Source organism: Triturus cristatus, chromosome 7, assembly GCF_964204655.1.
Source record: "Triturus cristatus chromosome 7, aTriCri1.1, whole genome shotgun sequence".
Taxonomy (NCBI): domain Eukaryota; kingdom Metazoa; phylum Chordata; class Amphibia; order Caudata; family Salamandridae; genus Triturus; species Triturus cristatus.
In genome coordinates this window covers 1,018,055,514-1,018,075,180 of record NC_140590.1, presented here as the reverse complement: position 1 = coordinate 1,018,075,180, position 19,667 = coordinate 1,018,055,514, and the positions used below count along the sequence as shown (strand labels likewise).

Sequence of the window (19,667 nt, the reverse complement as noted above, 5' to 3'; positions counted from 1 at the left end):
GGATTACCTGTTTGGCCCTTCTATAGATGAACTCTGCCATAGATTAAAAAAGAAAAAGACAATGCAAAGGCAATGGGAGCCTTGCAGTTCCGGGTGTCTTTTAATAGATGCACTTCACTGACCAGAACCCCATTTTTACAGCCAGGTACCTGCTAGACGTCCTTCACCAGGCAGTGCACACAGTGTAGCGCCCCAACAGAAGTGTTCCAGTACACCACAAGATCTTTTTCTGGGCAGAGCAAGGGGAATAGAACAGTTTCTGACTAGGATAGGACAGGTCCTGAGCAGAGTGAATCCCTTAGACTATACCCCTAAAACACACAACTAGCTGGGGCTGAATAGGGGTTTCCTCCATTAATGGGAGGCAATCATTTCAAAGTAAGGGGGGGCACTAAACATAATAGAACATGAATATTCATTGAAGTGCTGACAAAAAACCTCCATCAATGCCTCTAGGTTGGGAGTATTTCAGCAGCAGGAGGAAGTAAAAACTTCTTTTAAAGCAACCTATAGAAAGGTTCTCCAAAAGAGATCAGCCCCAGGGTATAGTCTGGGTACTTCATCGTAACAAAACCAGATCAGTCATTAAAACCAATATTAGAACTTGGACTGCTAAACGGATACAGCAAGACTAGCTGTTCGAAATGACCAAGCTGCAAGAGGTTGAAATGACCAAGCTGCAAGAGCTGCAGTATAGGCCTCCTGGATGCTTACCTGCACATATAATACGCCTCAAGCACAAGAAGTTCCTCATATTAGCCGTAGATAACGTACATTATTTTCTGGATAGTACCTATGGTCGAAACAAAGTTTGTGGCAGTAGTTACACATTTAAGAAGCTTGGGGATACACATATACCCCTATCTCAGCGACTGGTTGGAAAAGGTGAGCCTAATGCCAGGAGAAAATTAAGTGATAACATTTCTCATGCTGGATTTACCATAAATCTTGAAAAATCATACCAAGAGCGTGTGTTACTATGTGCATTACTTTAACACGAAAGAGGCGAAAGCTTTTCAGATTCCCATGAATGCTTGTAGAACAAATGGTCACAGGCCAGTGGAAGTTGGTAGAATCTAGTTGTTCTTACTCAGTGGGTTTAGAAGATACAAAGGTAGAACACTAAACATTACCACAGGCGAACCCTTCAAATTAGCGGCGACTCACTGACATTTACCATGGATGCATCCCACACGGGGTGGAGAGCACACATCAAAAACCCTAACATCAAGGGTCTGTGGAGTTGATGGAGGGCTTGCAGCACATAAATGTATTAACTCCTAACAGTCTTCCTTACACTGAAAAATGTTATGGTAAGGTAAAAGGGAAGGCCATTCAGATCAAGACCGACAACTACAATATTCTACCTCAGAAAGCAGGGAGGGACAAGATCATATACTATTCCAAATTAACCCAGGACATCTGGAGATGACACCTAACCCTAATAGCGGTACACCTGCCAGGTGTACTAAATGTAGCGGCAGACAGGCTAAGCGGATTCGTAGTACTGAATCCGCGCTCCTTCTCATCATGGAAAACATCCTAAAAATGTTAGACCATAACGAATCCTACCTATTAATCCTCCTTGATCTTTCCTCTGCATTCGACACGGTTAATCACAATATCATCCTAGCCATTTTGGAACCCAGGATGGGCCTCTCTGGTCGGGTACTGCAATGGTTCGTGTCCTTCCTTCACAATAGACACCAAAGAGTGAAGGTGAACCATACACTATCCCAATCATCTATATCTCCATGGGGGTCCCGCAAGGGTCTGCACTCTCACCCATACTCTTTAATATTTTCCTGGAACCGCTAGCGAACGCTCTTAATTCTACGTACATTTATTTTCATATGTATGTGGATGACGCGCATCTTTACCTGAAAATGAATTCTTCTGAAGACTTAATCTCACTCAATTCCTCCCGGATTACCCAAAACTGGCTAACTGAGAACCATCTCCTGCTCAACACCGCCAAAACAGAATTCCTTCTCATATCCCCTCGTAAGCACACCCCCAAGATTGACCTCTGGATGAAACACCTCACTACTTTCAATTGCTCCCCTCTTATCGACTCCACTAAGTTTCTTGGAATCACCTTAGACTCGCACATGAAGAAAAACATTAGTAAGATATGTTAGGGCGCTAACTACCAAATGAAACCTAAAACCATTCCTCCTGCAAGAGGACTTCAAGCAGGTGGTTCAAGCCATTGTCCTACCGAGACTAGACTATGGTAGCGCGACGCTTTGTGGCCTCCCCAAACATACTTTGGCCCCGCTCAGGGCTTCATTGAATGCAGCTGCCAGACTGATCACTGATACAAAAAGAACTGATCACATCTCCCCAGCCCTAAAATCTCTAAAGTGGTTACCCTGCGAAGCAAGAATACAACTAAAGATTGCCTGACGCACAAAGCCCTCCACTTCGAAAACCCTGGTTACCTGGCTTAAAAACTAGAACTATCAAGGGGGGCAGACCATCAAGAAGTGCAAATTCTCTATTACTGAAACCTCAGACTTTTCGCAAAAACATAACAAGGCGCCGAGCCTTCTCTGGCTCGGCAATGAAGATATGGAACTCGCTCCCTCTGGAAATCCGCAGAGTTCCCTACACGGCTGCTTTCAGACATGAAGTAAAAACAATCCTAATGAACGGTACCTGCCTTAAATGACCATTAATCGTCCGCTGTGTAACACCCAGTATGGTCTACCTCACCGTACCAAGCAATGTTTTTGTGCATCCGTGTACATTTTTATTAGCTCATTGTTATCCTCTCTTACTTCCTATACAATGTTCCCTTTTTACCTTGTTCTTCCCTTCCATTATTGGGAAGTGCTCCGATACCCCTTGGGGTCTTGTTCTCGCTATACAAAACTTTTTAAATAAATAAAAATAATCAGGCAAAAACTTGCTTCGCATGAATGGGAACTGAAACAAAAAGTACTTCTAAGGGTATTTCGTAAATGGGGGTACACCAGACAGACTGCCAAATTAAAGAACCACAGTCTTCTGGGTTCCTCGCAATCTGGATTCTGCACCAACCTCAGCACCCAAACCGCCTTCATTGCGGCCACTGACTACATCAGATCCCTCCTTGACCAATGAAAATCGGTGGGTCTTTTCCTCCTCGAACTCTCAGCAGCATTGAACCCAGTATCTCACCATAGCCTCATTAGAAGGCTTCACAACATTGGATCCAAGGAGACCCCTCAAATGGATCGCCTCCATCACCGGAAGAACCCAGAGAAACCGTCTCTCTTCCCCCCCCCCCCCCCCCCTTCCCCCTCTCCCTCCCCTCGGATCCCAAGAACACCATCTGTGGCATCCCTTAAGGTTCGGCCCTCAGCTCTATTTAATACGTCTTCAGAGAACATTTACTTTACATAATTTCCTACATCGATGATGCCCAGCTCATCCTCTTGCTATCAGAAGACTCTTCCACTATGCGTGCCAACTTCCGCAGATGCATGACGAGCGTCGCCATCTGGATGAAAGACAGCTGCCTAACACACAACATGGACACGAAAGAAGTGTTGATCTTTGGGAACACCACCTCCCCGTGAAACGTCTCCCACTCCGACTGCCACGCCCTCAACCGTGGCATCATCCTGGACAGTAAGCTCACCATGATAAGACAGATCAACGTAGTCTCATCTGCCTGCTTCCTCACCCTTCACATGGTCCGTAAGATCTTCAAGTGGCTCCCAATCGACACCAGACGGACAGTCACCCAAGCCCCTGACACCAGCCAACTAGACTACAGCAGAGCACTCTGTTGAAATCTCCATGCACCACCTCAAGACACTGCAGACCATATAGAACTCAGCGGCCAGACTCATCCTTGAGCTCCATAAGCGGACCCACATCACCCCCCTCCTCACGAAGCTCAGCTGGCTCCCCATTCAGAAGAGATGTCAGTTGAAGATGTTGATCCATACTTTCAAAGTCTTACACAACCACGGACCAGCATACATCAAACAATGCCTGAATTTTTAGCTTCCATCCAGACACCTGTGCTCTGACTCTTTCCTCCTTCTCCTTCACACCCCCGCATCCACGACAGCAATTGTGGGGTCGATCCTTCTCCTACCTAGCCGCAAAGTCCTGGCACGACCTCCCACATCACCTCCAGACCTCACTCTCTCTGCCGTAATTCAGGAAGGCATCCAAGACCTGGCTGTTCAACTGAACCTCCCCTTCAGCCGTGCCCTCTGCTCCTGGATAGCCTCACGGGTGATTAGCTGCGCTCTACAAATCCGGATTGATTGATTTGCAACACTAGTAAGTACAGTATGCTAAAACTTAGCATTCATACCACCTGTCCCAAAGGTATAAAGATAAGGAACCTTTGCATTATCTTTCCTCTCGTCGTACTTCTGATAAACAAGTGCAATCAATTGCCCATGACTCTGATCTTAATAGCACCAAAACCAGCAAGACGGGCATTGTTTTCCGACCTAGTAAACCTCTCATAGGGGGCAGTAATAAAGATAACAACCTTTACAATATCTACTGACTATGCAAGAGAAACCGGTTGCCACCTGGAGCCAGCCAGTCTCATCCTGGCAGCTTTGCTCCAGAAGACTTAGAATTCGTACTGCTTGTTCTCCAATGGAAAAGCATTGGGGTGCTGAGGGAAGCTAGAACAGCATGCCCACAAAAGTGTTGTGCTGCAAAGTGGAACACACATGTTCACTGCTGCGACAGGGGAGTAGTCCTGAAAAATAAGACCCAGGACACTACTGTCATTAGGTACCTAACTTACTTGCTAGATGATCAACTCCAGTACACCTCACTGAAGGTTCATCTGGCAGCTATAGTAGCATTCACTAGGGGACACATAGAGAAATGTTTCTTCACCACACCAGTCAGCAAAAGATTTGGAGAGGGACCAAAGAGAATAGCACCACCACGGAAGGACCCATGCCGATATGGAACCTAAACACCGCTAATGAAGGAACCCTTTAAACCTAAGCATAAGGCAGAGCTCAAATACTTAACACTAAAAACAGCCTTTTTGATAGGCATCACATTGCAATGCAGGGTCACCAAGCTTCTAGCTCTTACAGCACAGGAACCCCATTTACAGATATATTGGGACTGAATAGTTATAAGAACAAACCCACAGTTCCTTCTGAAGGTCATCTCACACTTTCACGTTATCCAGCTGCCAAACTTCCTCCAGTAGCAGAAGTTATGCAGCAAGGGCTTTGATCATGTTAGAAGTATGGAGCTCCTGTACTGCCTCCAAGAAACGGAATAGATCATAAAGGTGAGGCAGTTCTTTATTGCTTTTGCACCAACAAATTGAGGCTCATTCGTGTCCAAGGGGCCCACTGCATGGTGGATATTACAGACAATCCACACATTCCATAAAAAAGCAGGCATAACCCTAGAGAGAAAACCAGAGAGCCCACACGAGGACAATTGTGAAACACTTGAATTTTTAGTTAACGTCTCCATTAATGATATATGCATGACAGCTACATGGTCATCTATACACATCTTCACCAAATGGCATTTTGTGAACATTCAAGTAAATGAAGAGTGCAGGTGGAACATAAAATATTAACCTGTAGCTTGCCCAAACTCATTTCAACCCTGCCCCCATGAAAAAGAAACTACTAGAAAATCAATACACAGCATGGGAATCCAGAAAAGATCCACCCTGCCAATGGTTACTACCTTGAGGAGTAGTTTTGCGGTTTGAAGAATTTTCTGGTTTCGCATGTGACCCTTCCACTTACTCAGAAATGATGTTTTAAACTTATGTAAGGACTTGAATACAGAGAAAGCTGGAAGCTAAAGGACTGAGTAAGTCATCAGGGGTAAAAAAGGAATCTTAAAATGGCAACCACGCAGCGGGCTTCCTGGACATATGTCTGACATGCCAGAAAATAGTACTTAACACCCATGAAAAAACTGAAAAACACCACAGAGAAGAGAATTCCAGACCAAACCACCATGTGGTGGAATAATGCACAGAATATTAATCTGAAAATGTCTTCAAGCTCCAACATTGCAACTACAGGAAAGTAAACATTTTGATACCCTTTAGCAATTGAGGAGTTTTGCTGTTTTAAAGAGATTGTTTAAATGTATCTCGGGCATTGGCAATTACTGTGGGCTGCAGTCCACGTTTTTTCTTTCTGACATGATTAAGCAGTGCCTTAAGAATTAATGGTTACCTCAGAAAAATAAATTGAGAAACAGAGAGGGACCCCCTGCAAACTATGATAGGTCCTAGGCCATGGCAATAATAACTGAAGGCAAGAAAAAAACCTAGGCAATTAATCAGTATAACAATACCTATTAACACACATCAATGATATATGAAGTGACTCAGTGTACACAAAGACCTAAAATAAAATATACATTTTATTTATTATTGTTAGACCTGTCAGCCCTTTGGGTGGTCCCTCCTCATCATTATTTATTTTGTCCCACTTTTGCCTCAAACCCTGTTTGAATTTTTCCTTTTTGGGAACCACCAGACTTTTTAGTGTTGCTACAGATTCAGGGAGCCATTTTAGCTACCCCTGAAACTTCTGTCTGAGGGCCTGAAGCACAAAATGGTGGCCTCCTGTGACATCACCAGCATCCACTGGAACCTACCAGCACCTTCCAGAACCTTCCAGGAGATTCCAGAACTGTGTGACAGTTGGAAACCGTTTAGAATGTTGGGAGGATAAGAGAGGCAGTTGGCAGTTGGAGCTGGCAGTTGGCACCTGACGGGTGAAGAGAGAGGAGCACAACAGTGAAGGAGGAAGGAGTGAAGCAGCAGGGGTGGAAACTTGTGCCTGGAGTGGGGTCCATAAACCCACCCTTGATACTTGTCCCTACTGATGGATCCCAGCCTATAGCCCTGTGTGGGAAGAAGACAGAAGAAAACCATCCTAAGGACCTGGACAGCAGGAACAGGCCTTAGAACCAAGAAAGCAGCAAGATTCTGACCTGAGAACTGGTTTCCCTGGAGTCTGGCGTCGAGTAGCCGAAGACCTGGAGCCCGAGGTGGAGAAGCGGCGCTGACTGAGGTAGCAGACGTCGTACCCGGAGCCGCCTGAGGTCGTAAGAGGGCGCCGACGGAGGTCGAGAGGAATACCAAGGGTCGAGAAGGAAGTGAACCGAGGTCGAGTGAGCGGCGTCATCGGAAGGGTGAAGTCCGCCCTCCGGAGTCGTCGGAGACCGAGGTAGAGGAGCACCGGAGGTCGGGAGTGAGGATCGCACTCCGGAGTCGCCCGGAACCTGTGAGGAGGAGCACCGGAGGTCGGGGGTGAGGATCGCACCCCGGAGTCGCCGGAAGTCGACAGAGAGGCCAGGCCGGCCGACGTCATCGGAGCCGAGAGCGCCATCGGACCGGAGCCGCCCGAAGTCGACATCGTGAAGAGACTGCCCGACGCCGTCGAATCGGAGGTCGAGATCGAACCGAGGCCACCGACATCGGACCGGAACCGCCTGCCGGCGTCGTCAAAGAACTAACATTGTGCCGAGGCCGCCGAGACCGAACCGGAACCGCCTCACGGCGTCGACACGACTCCAGCGGCGTCGGAACATCAGAAAAGGGCAGTAAGTGGAGTAGAGGGCGCCTAAGGCCCTGTGGAGACCTGAGAGACTACTCTAAGGGGCTAGGGAGGTGCTGAAACCCACCTGACTGTGCCTGGGGTGAACTGGGACTAACCTAGAGAGGTTGTGTGGAGAGGGAAGCCAGGGCATTGGAATTTCCCCCCCCCTTTGATCTACCTCAGTTTAGGCCTCAGCCTTTGCCTCAGCCAGGGAGTAGTACCCCTCAAGCCTACCACAACCCTACAAGCTGTGCCTGGGCCAAATCAGCCCTTCAGAAGTGAAGTGTCATCTGATTACAGGAGTGTTGCTGTATACTGTTAATTATTTATTGGGGGTACTGTATTTATTGAATTTTTACCTATTTATTGCTGCACTATATTTATAGGTCCACAGGACTTGTTGGTGTACAGTATTTATTGGTACAGTATTTATTGGTACAGTATTTATTGCCTCAAAGTATTTAATTGTCTGTATATATTGCACTTGTATTTATGCCCTGTTATTTATGATCACCCCTATTTATTTCATCAAACAGCAAATATTTATTTGACCTGCTCTATTTAAGAATGTGTATATTGTGATTGATATTTATTTTTCCAATCAGCAACTAAGAGAAAAAGATAAAGAAAGAATATTTTCATAATTTTTACGGTGTAGAGTCGTTTTTGGAACGGATGCACGCATGGTTATTGTATGGGTATATTGTATGCTTAGCACTGCGCCTGTTTCCTGACCACTCGAGCCAAGCTACCCCATTGTGTCGGGAAGGTCCACCACCACCCTGCGGAGTGGGAGTGGGCTGGTTCCAACATAAATTGGTGTTCAGTGGTGGGATAGAGCTGTGCCTACATATACTCAACAATAACTGTGGGTAGTCCATAGGCCTACACCGGGAGTTTTCTCACAGCGGCCTTCCTAATTGTGGGTTTTTGTTTTTTCCAAATTTACTCTGGTGGTGGGAGGAGGTATTATTAAAGGTACCCCCCTGCATAGTTACTGCACAAAAACCTGTCCTCTAACCTGAGTGGGCAAGATGGAGTTTGTTCTTGAAAATCTAGACACGTACACTGTGGCCCAACTCAGGGAGTTTTGCCAGCGAGAGGGGGTGTACTGTCCCCCAGGAGCAAAGAAGGGTGCACTCCAAACCAGCTTAAGGGCTTGGGGGGAGGCACGCAGGGAAAGCAAGGCTGAGGAAGAAGACAGGGATGGAGAGCCTGACCCTGAGGGGGCGGAGATGTACCAACCTGAGGTGGGGAACCTGTCCGCAGGGCCCAGGACACTTTCTAGGAAGGGCAGCACTGTCTCTAGTGGGGGCTTATCCGAAGTGGAGTTAGCAGACCGGAGAGAGAAGAGACAGCTCACATGGAACTTAGCAAGGCTGGAAAAGGAGAAAGAGGAGCAGAGGATGGCCCATGAATTGCGACTGAAAGAAATAGATCTTCAGATTTTGAGAATCGGGGCACAACCTGTTCCTAATGGTGGCAGCCAAAACCAAGAGTCCACCAGGGAATCCAAACCTTACCTGCCAAAGGACATTGTAGCGAGCTATGGGGCAGGTGACGACATCGCCAAGTGGCTAGCAGCCTATGAGGTCTCATTGAGGGCCCATGGGGTTCCAGCGAAGTATTGGGGAGGGGGGTTGTATAAGTACATGCCTCCAGCTGGTAGGGATGCTTTATTGGCCCTCGAAGAGGAGGAGCAAACCCACTACCCCACCATGAAACTGGCGCTCATCAGAAAGTTTGGACTAACTCCGGAAAAGTACAGACAGAAGTTCAGGGGTAGTCACAAACTGGGCACACAGAATTGGGTGGACTTCCTGGACTATGCAAAGAAGGCACTGGAAGGTTGGATTCAAGGCAGTGAAGTAAGGAACTACGAGGAGCTGTTTGACCTAGTATTGAAGGAACACCTGCTCGAGAAATGTTTCCCTGAACTGCGGCAACACCTGGTGGATAGCAAGCTGACCAGTCCCCGGAAGCTTGCTGAGGAGGCGGACATTTGGGCTAGTACCCGGGTGTCCACAAGGGGGACTGGAGGGGATACTCAAAAGGCCGGACAGGGCGCCCCCCAGAAGAAAGAGGGAGGGGAAAAGAAAAAGGAGTTCTCCAAAGGCCCCCAAAATAACTTCCAAGGGAAGGGAACAGGGTTCACCTCTAAGGCTAACCCACCCAGAAACCCTAATCCTGGCCAGAGTCAGCAGCCAAGGGTTGTCCATTGCTACGAGTGCGGTGGCGTTGGACACTATAAAGGAGATCCGAAGTGTCAGAAACGATCACCCCCTCCCACTGGAGGAAAGCCCCCCGGAGTAGCTAGTGTAGTGCTCGGGGAGGAGATGCCCTTAACTAAGGGAAGGGAGTGGGCGGGAGTCACTTTAGTGTCCCTGGGAGAACGGGAGATGGTTCCTAAGATCCAGGTGCCCGCAAATACTGCAAAGTATGGGCAGTGGATCACCATCAACGGCCAAAGAGGGGAGGCTCTGAGAGACACAGGTGCCAGTATGACTATGGTGCGTAGCCAACTGGTGTCTCCAGAGCAGGTAATTCCCGATGTACTCCACCCAGCCGCGATGGCTGACGGCAGAACCGGCCACTATCCCGTGGCTGAGGTTCCCTTTGAATGGGGGGGGGTTGCAGGTTCACTTCGAGTTGCCGTAAGCCCTGCCGTGCCAGTCGATTGTCTGCTGGGCAATGACATGGAGCACAACGCTTGGAAGGAGGTGGAATACCGGACTCATACCGAGATGCTGGGTACACCTGACTGGGCCTGTGTTAGCACAAGGTCCGTGACTACCCGAAGAGGGAGTTCATTCCGGCTGGAGCCTGGAACAAAGGCCCAGCCAGCTGCCAGTCAAGGGAAGAACCGAGGACAGGAGGAGCCTGCTTCGGCGTCTCCACCCCGTAGGACGGATAGGCCACCGGAGGTGGTGGACCAGGAGTCTGCGGAGGGGGACGTTACCAACCTGGAGGACTTACCCATCCCGGCCGAGTGGCACGTGGAGGGAGGCCCGTCCAGGGAGGAATTCTGCCAGGGCCAGAGGGAGTGCCCTACCCTTGAGGGGCTGAGGCGACAGGCCGAAGCCCAGGCAGCAGGGAACGTTGAAGGGAACTACAGTGTTTACTGGGAGGATGGCCTCCTCTACAGTGAACCCAAGGCACCCCTACATGGATCGTCACGAGCCTTGGTAGTCCCTCAACGTTACCGAGCCTTCCTTTTAGAGTTGGCTCACGAGATACCATTGGCAGGACACCTGGGGCAAGACAAGACCTTCGCCCGTCTTGTCCCACACTTTTATTGGCCTCAGATGAAAGTGTCGTCCGATACCTACTGCCGGACATGTGTGTCTTGCCAAGCCAGTGGGAAAACAGGGGTGAAGCTGAAAGCTCCCCTGGAACCACTTCCTGTCGTTAGCACCCCCTTTGAAAGGGTGGGCATCGACATTGTGGGACCCTTAGATCCGCCAACTACAGCTGGTCACAGGTTTATCCTGGTTCTGGTGGATCATGCCACACGGTACCCAGAGGCAATACCTCTGAGGACCATAACAGCACCTGTTGTGGCTAGGGCCCTGATGGGAATCTTTACCCGAGTGGGTTTTCCCAAGGAAGTTGTGTCCGACAGGGGGACCAACTTCATGTCAGCATATATGCGGGCAATGTGGAAGGAGTGTGGAGTGACCTACCGGTTCACAACTCCTTACCACCCCCAGACCAATGGTCTGGTGGAGAGGTTTAATAAAACCTTGAAAGGCATGATCAGAAGTCTGCCTGAAAGCCTGCGGAGGAAATGGGACGTCCTCCTACCCTGTTTACTTTTTTCCTACAGGGAAGTGCCACAGAAGGGAGTGGGCTTCAGCCCCTTCGAGCTTCTGTATGGGCACCCTGTACGCGGACCTCTTAACCTGGTGAGAGACGGATGGGAAAGAACTCCCAGAAAGCTCCCCCAGGATGTGGTGAGCTACATGCTGGCCTTCCGGAGCCAATGGCTAAGTTGTGGAAGCAAGCTTCTGACAACTTGGAAGCCAGCCAAGCAGTAATGAAGGCGTGGTATGACCACAACGCTCACCCGGTGGAGTTGGAGCCTGGCCAGAAGGTGTGGGTGATCGAACCAGGAGAGCTTAGTGCCCTCCAGGATCGCTGGTCAGGACCCTTTGAGGTGTTGGAGAAGAAGGGTAAGGCTACCTACTTGGTGGACCTGAAGACCCCTCGTCAGCCCCTGCGGGTGCTGCATGCCAACCGCCTCAAACCCCACCACGAGAGGCCCGAAGTCATCTTGATGATGGTGACTGACGGAGGAGAGGACGTGGAAAGCGAGCCTCTCCCTGATCTGTTTGCGTCTCAGGAAAAGGATGGGTCGGTGGAGGGAGTGATTCTCTCCCCATCTCTAACTCCTGAACAGCAGGAGGACTGTCGCCAGATCCTGGGGCAGTACTCTTCGTTGTTCTCCCTTGTCCCGGGTAGGACTCACCTGTGCGTCCATGACGTGGACACAGGAGACAGCCCACCTGTGAAGTCCAAGATCTACCGGATGTCAGACAAGGTGAAGGCCAGCATTCATAGTGAAGTCACTAAGATGCTGGAGCTAGGAGTGATTGAACCTTCTAGCAGCCCCTGGTCCAGTCCGGTGGTGTTAGTACCGAAAGCTGCACCACCGGGTGCCCAACCAGAACTGAGGTTCTGTGTGGACTACCGGGGACTGAATTCAGTGACAAAGACTGATGCTCATCCGATCCCTAGGGCGGATGAATTGATTGACCGGCTGGGAGCTGCCCAATATCTAAGTACCTTTGACCTTACTTCAGGGTACTGGCAGATCTCTTTGACTGATGGAGCAAGGGAAAGGTCAGCCTTCTCCACGCCCAATGGCCACTACCAGTTCTGTGTGATGCCCTTTGGGCTCAAGAACGCACCTGCCACGTTTCAGCGCCTGGTAAACCAGATCCTCACCGGAATGGAGAGTTTCTCTGCTGCTTATCTGGATGACATAGCCGTCTTCAGTAACAGCTGGGAGGATCACTTGCGTCACCTGCAAGCTGTTCTCCAGGCCCTGAGACAAGCTGGATTGACGATCAAGGCCAGCAAGTGCCAGATCGGGCAGGGGTCGGTAGTGTACCTTGGACACTTGGTGGGTAGGGGAACGGTGCAACCCCTCCAGGCGAAGATCGAGGCCATCATGGCCTGGGAACCCCCCAAGACACAGACTGAGGTCCGAGCATTTTTGGGCCTCACGGGATACTATCGCCGCTTCGTGAAGGGGTACGGTACCATCGTAGCCCCTCTCACGGAGCTCACGTCCAAGAAACAACCTCGACGGGTAGTCTGGACGGAGGCTTGTCAGCAAGCCTTTGAGAAATTGAAGAAAGCCATGTGCGAGGCCCCGGTCTTACGGGCCCCAGACTTTTCCAAGAAGTTCATTGTCCAGACAGATGCATCAGAACATGGCATTGGGGCGGTGTTATCGCAACTCAACGAAGAGGGTCTGGATCAACCTGTGGTCTTCCTATCCAGGAGACTACTTCCCAGGGAACAGAAGTGGAGTGCAATAGAGCGCGAAGCCTTTGCAGTGGTATGGGCTCTGAAGAAGTTGCGGCCATACCTGTTTGGCTCGCACTTCCTGGTTCAGACCGACCACCGACCCCTTCGTTGGCTGATGCAGATGAAGGGGGAGAATCCCAAGTTGTTGAGGTGGTCTATTTCCCTACAGGGGATGGACTTTCAGGTGGAACATCGGCCTGGAGTGGACCACGCCAATGCAGACGGTCTCTCAAGGTATTTCCGCCTTAGTGATGAGAACTCCCAAGGGGTTGGGTAGCTCTCCCCACTTTCAGCTGGGGGGGACGCGTGTTAGACCTGTCAGCCCTTTGGGTGGTCCCTCCTCATCATTATTTATTTTGTCCCACTTTTGCCTCAAACCCTGTTTGAATTTTTCCTTTTTGGGAACCACCAGACTTTTTAGTGTTGCTACAGATTCAGGGAGCCATTTTAGCTACCCCTGAAACTTCTGTCTGAGGGCCTGAAGCACAAAATGGTGGCCTCCTGTGACATCACCAGCATCCACTGGAACCTACCAGCACCTTCCAGAACCTTCCAGGAGATTCCAGAACTGTGTGACAGTTGGAAACCGTTTAGAATGTTGGGAGGATAAGAGAGGCAGTTGGCAGTTGGAGCTGGCAGTTGGCACCTGACGGGTGAAGAGAGAGGAGCACAACAGTGAAGGAGGAAGGAGTGAAGCAGCAGGGGTGGAAACTTGTGCCTGGAGTGGGGTCCATAAACCCACCCTTGATACTTGTCCCTACTGATGGATCCCAGCCTATAGCCCTGTGTGGGAAGAAGACAGAAGAAAACCATCCTAAGGACCTGGACAGCAGGAACAGGCCTTAGAACCAAGAAAGCAGCAAGATTCTGACCTGAGAACTGGTTTCCCTGGAGTCTGGCGTCGAGTAGCCGAAGACCTGGAGCCCGAGGTGGAGAAGCGGCGCTGACTGAGGTAGCAGACGTCGTACCCGGAGCCGCCTGAGGTCGTAAGAGGGCGCCGACGGAGGTCGAGAGGAATACCAAGGGTCGAGAAGGAAGTGAACCGAGGTCGAGTGAGCGGCGTCATCGGAAGGGTGAAGTCCGCCCTCCGGAGTCGTCGGAGACCGAGGTAGAGGAGCACCGGAGGTCGGGAGTGAGGATCGCACTCCGGAGTCGCCCGGAACCTGTGAGGAGGAGCACCGGAGGTCGGGGGTGAGGATCGCACCCCGGAGTCGCCGGAAGTCGACAGCGAGGCCAGGCCGGCCGACGTCATCGGAGCCGAGAGCGCCATCGGACCGGAGCCGCCCGAAGTCGACATCGTGAAGAGACTGCCCGACGCCGTCGAATCGGAGGTCGAGATCGAACCGAGGCCACCGACATCGGACCGGAACCGCCTGCCGGCGTCGTCAAAGAACTAACATTGTGCCGAGGCCGCCGAGACCGAACCGGAACCGCCTCACGGCGTCGACACGACTCCAGCGGCGTCGGAACATCAGAAAAGGGCAGTAAGTGGAGTAGAGGGCGCCTAAGGCCCTGTGGAGACCTGAGAGACTACTCTAAGGGGCTAGGGAGGTGCTGAAACCCACCTGACTGTGCCTGGGGTGAACTGGGACTAACCTAGAGAGGTTGTGTGGAGAGGGAAGCCAGGGCATTGGAATTTCCCCCCCCCTTTGATCTACCTCAGTTTAGGCCTCAGCCTTTGCCTCAGCCAGGGAGTAGTACCCCTCAAGCCTACCACAACCCTACAAGCTGTGCCTGGGCCAAATCAGCCCTTCAGAAGTGAAGTGTCATCTGATTACAGGAGTGTTGCTGTATACTGTTAATTATTTATTGGGGGTACTGTATTTATTGAATTTTTACCTATTTATTGCTGCACTATATTTATAGGTCCACAGGACTTGTTGGTGTACAGTATTTATTGGTACAGTATTTATTGGTACAGTATTTATTGCCTCAAAGTATTTAATTGTCTGTATATATTGCACTTGTATTTATGCCCTGTTATTTATGATCACCCCTATTTATTTCATCAAACAGCAAATATTTATTTGACCTGCTCTATTTAAGAATGTGTATATTGTGATTGATATTTATTTTTCCAATCAGCAACTAAGAGAAAAAGATAAAGAAAGAATATTTTCATAATTTTTACGGTGTAGAGTCGTTTTTGGAACGGATGCACGCATGGTTATTGTATGGGTATATTGTATGCTTAGCACTGCGCCTGTTTCCTGACCACTCGAGCCAAGCTACCCCATTGTGTCGGGAAGGTCCACCACCACCCTGCGGAGTGGGATTGGGCTGGTTCCAACAATTATTTTTTATATAAATTCGTAATAAAAAATAGAAAAATTTCGAATAATGAAACATAATACATGTGACACAATCACAAATATATATTACATACGAAACAGAATGTGATACATAAATATCTAACATATAACAGACGTATGACACAATGTTCATTGTTGCTGGTTGGAATTCAGAGTGGCTAGATCTTAAGACCAGTTCAGTTCAAAATAATTTGTCTACGCACATTTCGGCACAAATTTTCAATGCAGAAGAATTATCAAAAACCGAGACTCCATAATAGACTCCATAATAGAAGCAATGTCCGATAGTAAAGAGTAAATTCTTTTAATGTATCGGGAACATCAAATACTACAGAAATGGTCAATCACGATGGAGCCTTAATTATATTAAAGGTGAAGCTTCTGCAACGTTTCCAAGAAACCAGACTCTGCACAAAACGGCTAATCGCGATAGTGAAGAAGCCGTAAATGAAGATAAGCTTTCTGGTAAGCGGCAAAGTAACGGCCAAGAATCAAATGACGTCTGCAGTATACATTAAAACAATGAAAATTTTGTGTCATACGTCTGTTTGTTAAATGTTTGATATTTATGTATCATATTCTCTTTCGTATGTAATATATATTTGTGATTGTGTCACATGTATTATGTTTCATTATTCAAAATTTTTCTATTTCTTTTATTATGAATTTATATAAAAAATAATAAAATGTATATTTTATTTTAGAACTTTTTGTGTACACGGAGTCACTTCATATATCATTGATGTGTGTTAATAGGTATTGTTATACTGGTTAACTACCTCAGAAAAATACCTTGTTTATGTGATGGAAAAAAATGAATTTCTCTAATAAGATTCTTGTAGTTATTATTAGTGTCATGTAAAATGTTCATGTATTTGTTCCTATTAGGAGATGACCCATTCTTGGCCGCCTCCCCTGACAGCTATTCATACACCCTGCAAAACTGAACCATCAAAATTTCCTTTTCCCACCAAGGTCAGTGCTACGTTTTTTGTTGGTTGTTCTGCTTACTCTCTGTGCTTGACAAAAAGATAATCCTACTAACTATTTGCTGACTGGACAGAGCTGGAACATAGAGCATGGTTATAGTAGAATGCTGCATATTTTGAACAGTTTTACTTTAACTATTGCACTCTGGAGACAAAATCTGGTGAATCTGGTTTTGCGTTCACTGAGTTCTGATGGATAAGCTCTATCCAAGATTCACCTGCTGCTGGATAGATTTATTTCAGAATATTAATCATTTTTGCAGTAAGCCTTTCATCCTTCTGATGTAGATATTAGTGCTGATGTGTCTTGCAACAAAAATTATCCATAATTCCGCACCACGATGCCGTAAGGGTAATGGTGCAGTTTAGAAATATATGTTTGAGGCATATGAGCTGCTGATCACACACTATGCATAGGTCGCCATCTGGTGGTGGGCCCACATGATTACACTTTGCTGTTGTCCTGGAAGAAGTCTTTGTAGTCACGAGATAGGTGGTGACTCCTATGGACTATAGTGCGCATGGGCATTGACTCCATCTTCAGATTGTTTGTTTCCGCCATCGGACTTGGATGTGTTAGTCGTGCTCCCGGTCGAGTTTGTTACCGATCGACCTTTCGACGCGCAATCCTAAACCCTATCGTCGATATTGTTTTTCGATCGCGATCCCTCTGCGACGTGCATCGTTTAAATTCTACATCTCGATTCCAGTTGTCCATGCGGGCCCACCTGTGCCATCAGGCCCTTGGCCGATGTAAAGGACACCTTTCAAGAAGTGCCCTCAGTGTGGACACACATTCCCCCACACTGATCTGCACCAAGTCTGCAACCTCTGTTTGTCGCCACAACACAAACATCGACACTGCCAGGCCTGCATCTCCTTCAGGTCGAAGAAAACCATCAGAGATCAACAGGCTTGAAGGGCCATGGCTCAAGCTTCAGCGCCTCCAGTCAACATCGTCCCAGAGACTCCAGATCAACAGGAGTCAGAAGACACCGAGGGGCAGCTGGTCATCGACTCAAGCCGAAGACCCAGGTTCCAAAGATGATCTGCAGGCCGATGACGAAGCAGATGATGGCGACAGCATTCCGGCAGGTCAACGGGTCAGAAGTACAGACGTCGACCCTACTGACCCCTCTCACCCTTCCATGTCGGACAAAGCTATGGTAACTCCTTCACCCTCGGGCCTAGGTGGACGCCATTCTCACTCTTCTGTCGCCCCGCCTTCTGGCCCGGCAAAGAAGACTAAACTAAAGCCTTCAGATGACTTGGGATATAGTTAACCTTCCCTCCACTCCGACCACGTTCACGTCCACAAACAACTTCCACCAAAGAAGGTGTCGGGACCTAGCCAACCGAAAAAATCTTCGGAACCGAAGCCCCTACCGAAAAAACACTCTGAACCAAAGCAGCCGGAACCGAGAAACAATTCGGACCCGAAGCAACCGGAACCAAGGAAACATCCGGTACCGCAGAAATTTTTCGTAACCTAAACCTTCCAAATCGAAAAAAGATTCCGGTCCCCAACCAAAGAAAGGTTCCGATCAAAAGCAAAAGGAGCTAAAAATACCTCCAAAAGCTACACCAGACAAACGCTCGGACCCGAAAGTCAGTTCCCAAAAAGGACACTGCTGGTGAAGAACTTTTTAAGCTGGACCCATTGCAACAGACTCTTATACAAAACCCCAAAACAGGTTAAATAATACTGTAGCCTAAGAAGAGGAAGCTGCCCCCTCCAGCTCCAGTTTCTCAGAAGAAAAATGCCCAAACTTCTCCCATAAGGGACATCTCACCACCTCCATTCGTGCCTGACCCTGATATTTCGCCTATAAATTCCCCATTACCCCAAAACACTCCACCTTAAGATGACGACTATTTTGGGGGTGGAGATAATTAACCATTCGAAGACCCCAGGGACCCTAGTTCACCTTAACAGGACTCCTGGGAAGACTATGAAGCACCTGGTGCACCTGATGTGCCTCAGGAGGACGTTTATCCCTCTAGACCTTCACCTCCAGACAACACCATAGGATTTTTCAGCTATTACACAGGGCTGCTCAGTTTCATGGGGTAGATATGCACACTGACCCCGTAGATGATGACTTCCTTATGGACACAATCACATCTTAGCAAAGGTCCACAATAACACTACCTATGCTCAAGGGGGGGGGGGGGGTCATCAAACACACCCCAGAGGTATTTAAAGACTCTGTAAGAGCCAGAGTTATCAATCCTAGGATTGAGAAAAAATATAAGCCTGCCCCTTCTGACCCAGCTTATATTAAAGGCCAGCTCCCGCTAGACTTATTAGTTGTTTCTAACGCTCGAAAGAGCCAACTCACAAACCTCAGGGGATTCCCCACCCCCTGATAGTCTAAATTATTGGATGCCTCAGGTAACCGGATGGCATCCCAAGCGGCTAATGTTTGGAGGATTGCCAATACACAGGCATTACTGTCAAGGTATGATAGGGCTCATTATGATAAGCTGGAGACCCTATTAGAACATCTCCCGGATAAGTTTAAAACCAGGGCCAATTACCTAATTCAAGAAGGTAAAATTATCACAAACGCCTCCATTCGCTGTGCTCTAGATGTTGCAGACACAGCCTCTAGGGCAATAAATACTAGTCTGCTCTTTTATAGACATGCATGGCTGCGTATCTCCGGATTTAAACCAGAGGTGCAAAACACTATTTTAAATCAGCCTTTCGATCAACAGCATTTGTTTGGCCCCATTGTTGATACATCTTTAGAAAAGATGAAGAAAGACACTGATACCGCCAAGTCATTGGGGGCCTTGAAAACCCAAACTGCGAGAGGGTCTTCTCGTCGCTCCTGTTACAGAGGCGCGGCCAAGAATTTCCACACTTCTTTCAAAACTCCCACCCAGTCCTCACCCAGCAGAGGATATTACAGAGGAGCTATCGAGGCAATAATACCAAAGGTTGAGGTAGAGGCACCAACACTCGTACTGTCTCCACTTCCAAACAGTGACTTCCTTCCCCTCCCCCCAGACCATTCCACTCCGGTCGGGGGGAGATTATCACAGTTCCTACCTGTCTGGAACTCCATCACAACAGACAGGTGGGTAAAACAAATAATTAATTCGGGTTATTGTCTGGAGCTCACTTCAACTCCTCCACACATACCACCCAGACAGCGTCCCATGTCACAAGAACATCTCACACTACTAAAACAAGAGGTAGATGCTCTGCTACAAAAGCATGCAATAGAACCAGTTCCACTGCATCACCAAAATACAGG

At 48.5% G+C, this 19,667-nt stretch overlaps 1 protein-coding gene across 2 annotated transcripts in view; it reads left to right on the top strand.

Moving 5' to 3' along the window:
- Positions 1-19,667, top strand: part of AFF4 (ALF transcription elongation factor 4) — an 862,537-nt gene that overhangs the window by 271,711 nt on the left and 571,159 nt on the right. For both annotated transcript variants that reach the window (XM_085618067.1, XM_085618066.1), the window contains exon 7: positions 16,301-16,387. In XM_085618067.1, coding sequence (XP_085474193.1) covers positions 16,301-16,387 — 87 coding nt within the window. The remainder of the gene's footprint in view (positions 1-16,300; positions 16,388-19,667) is intronic.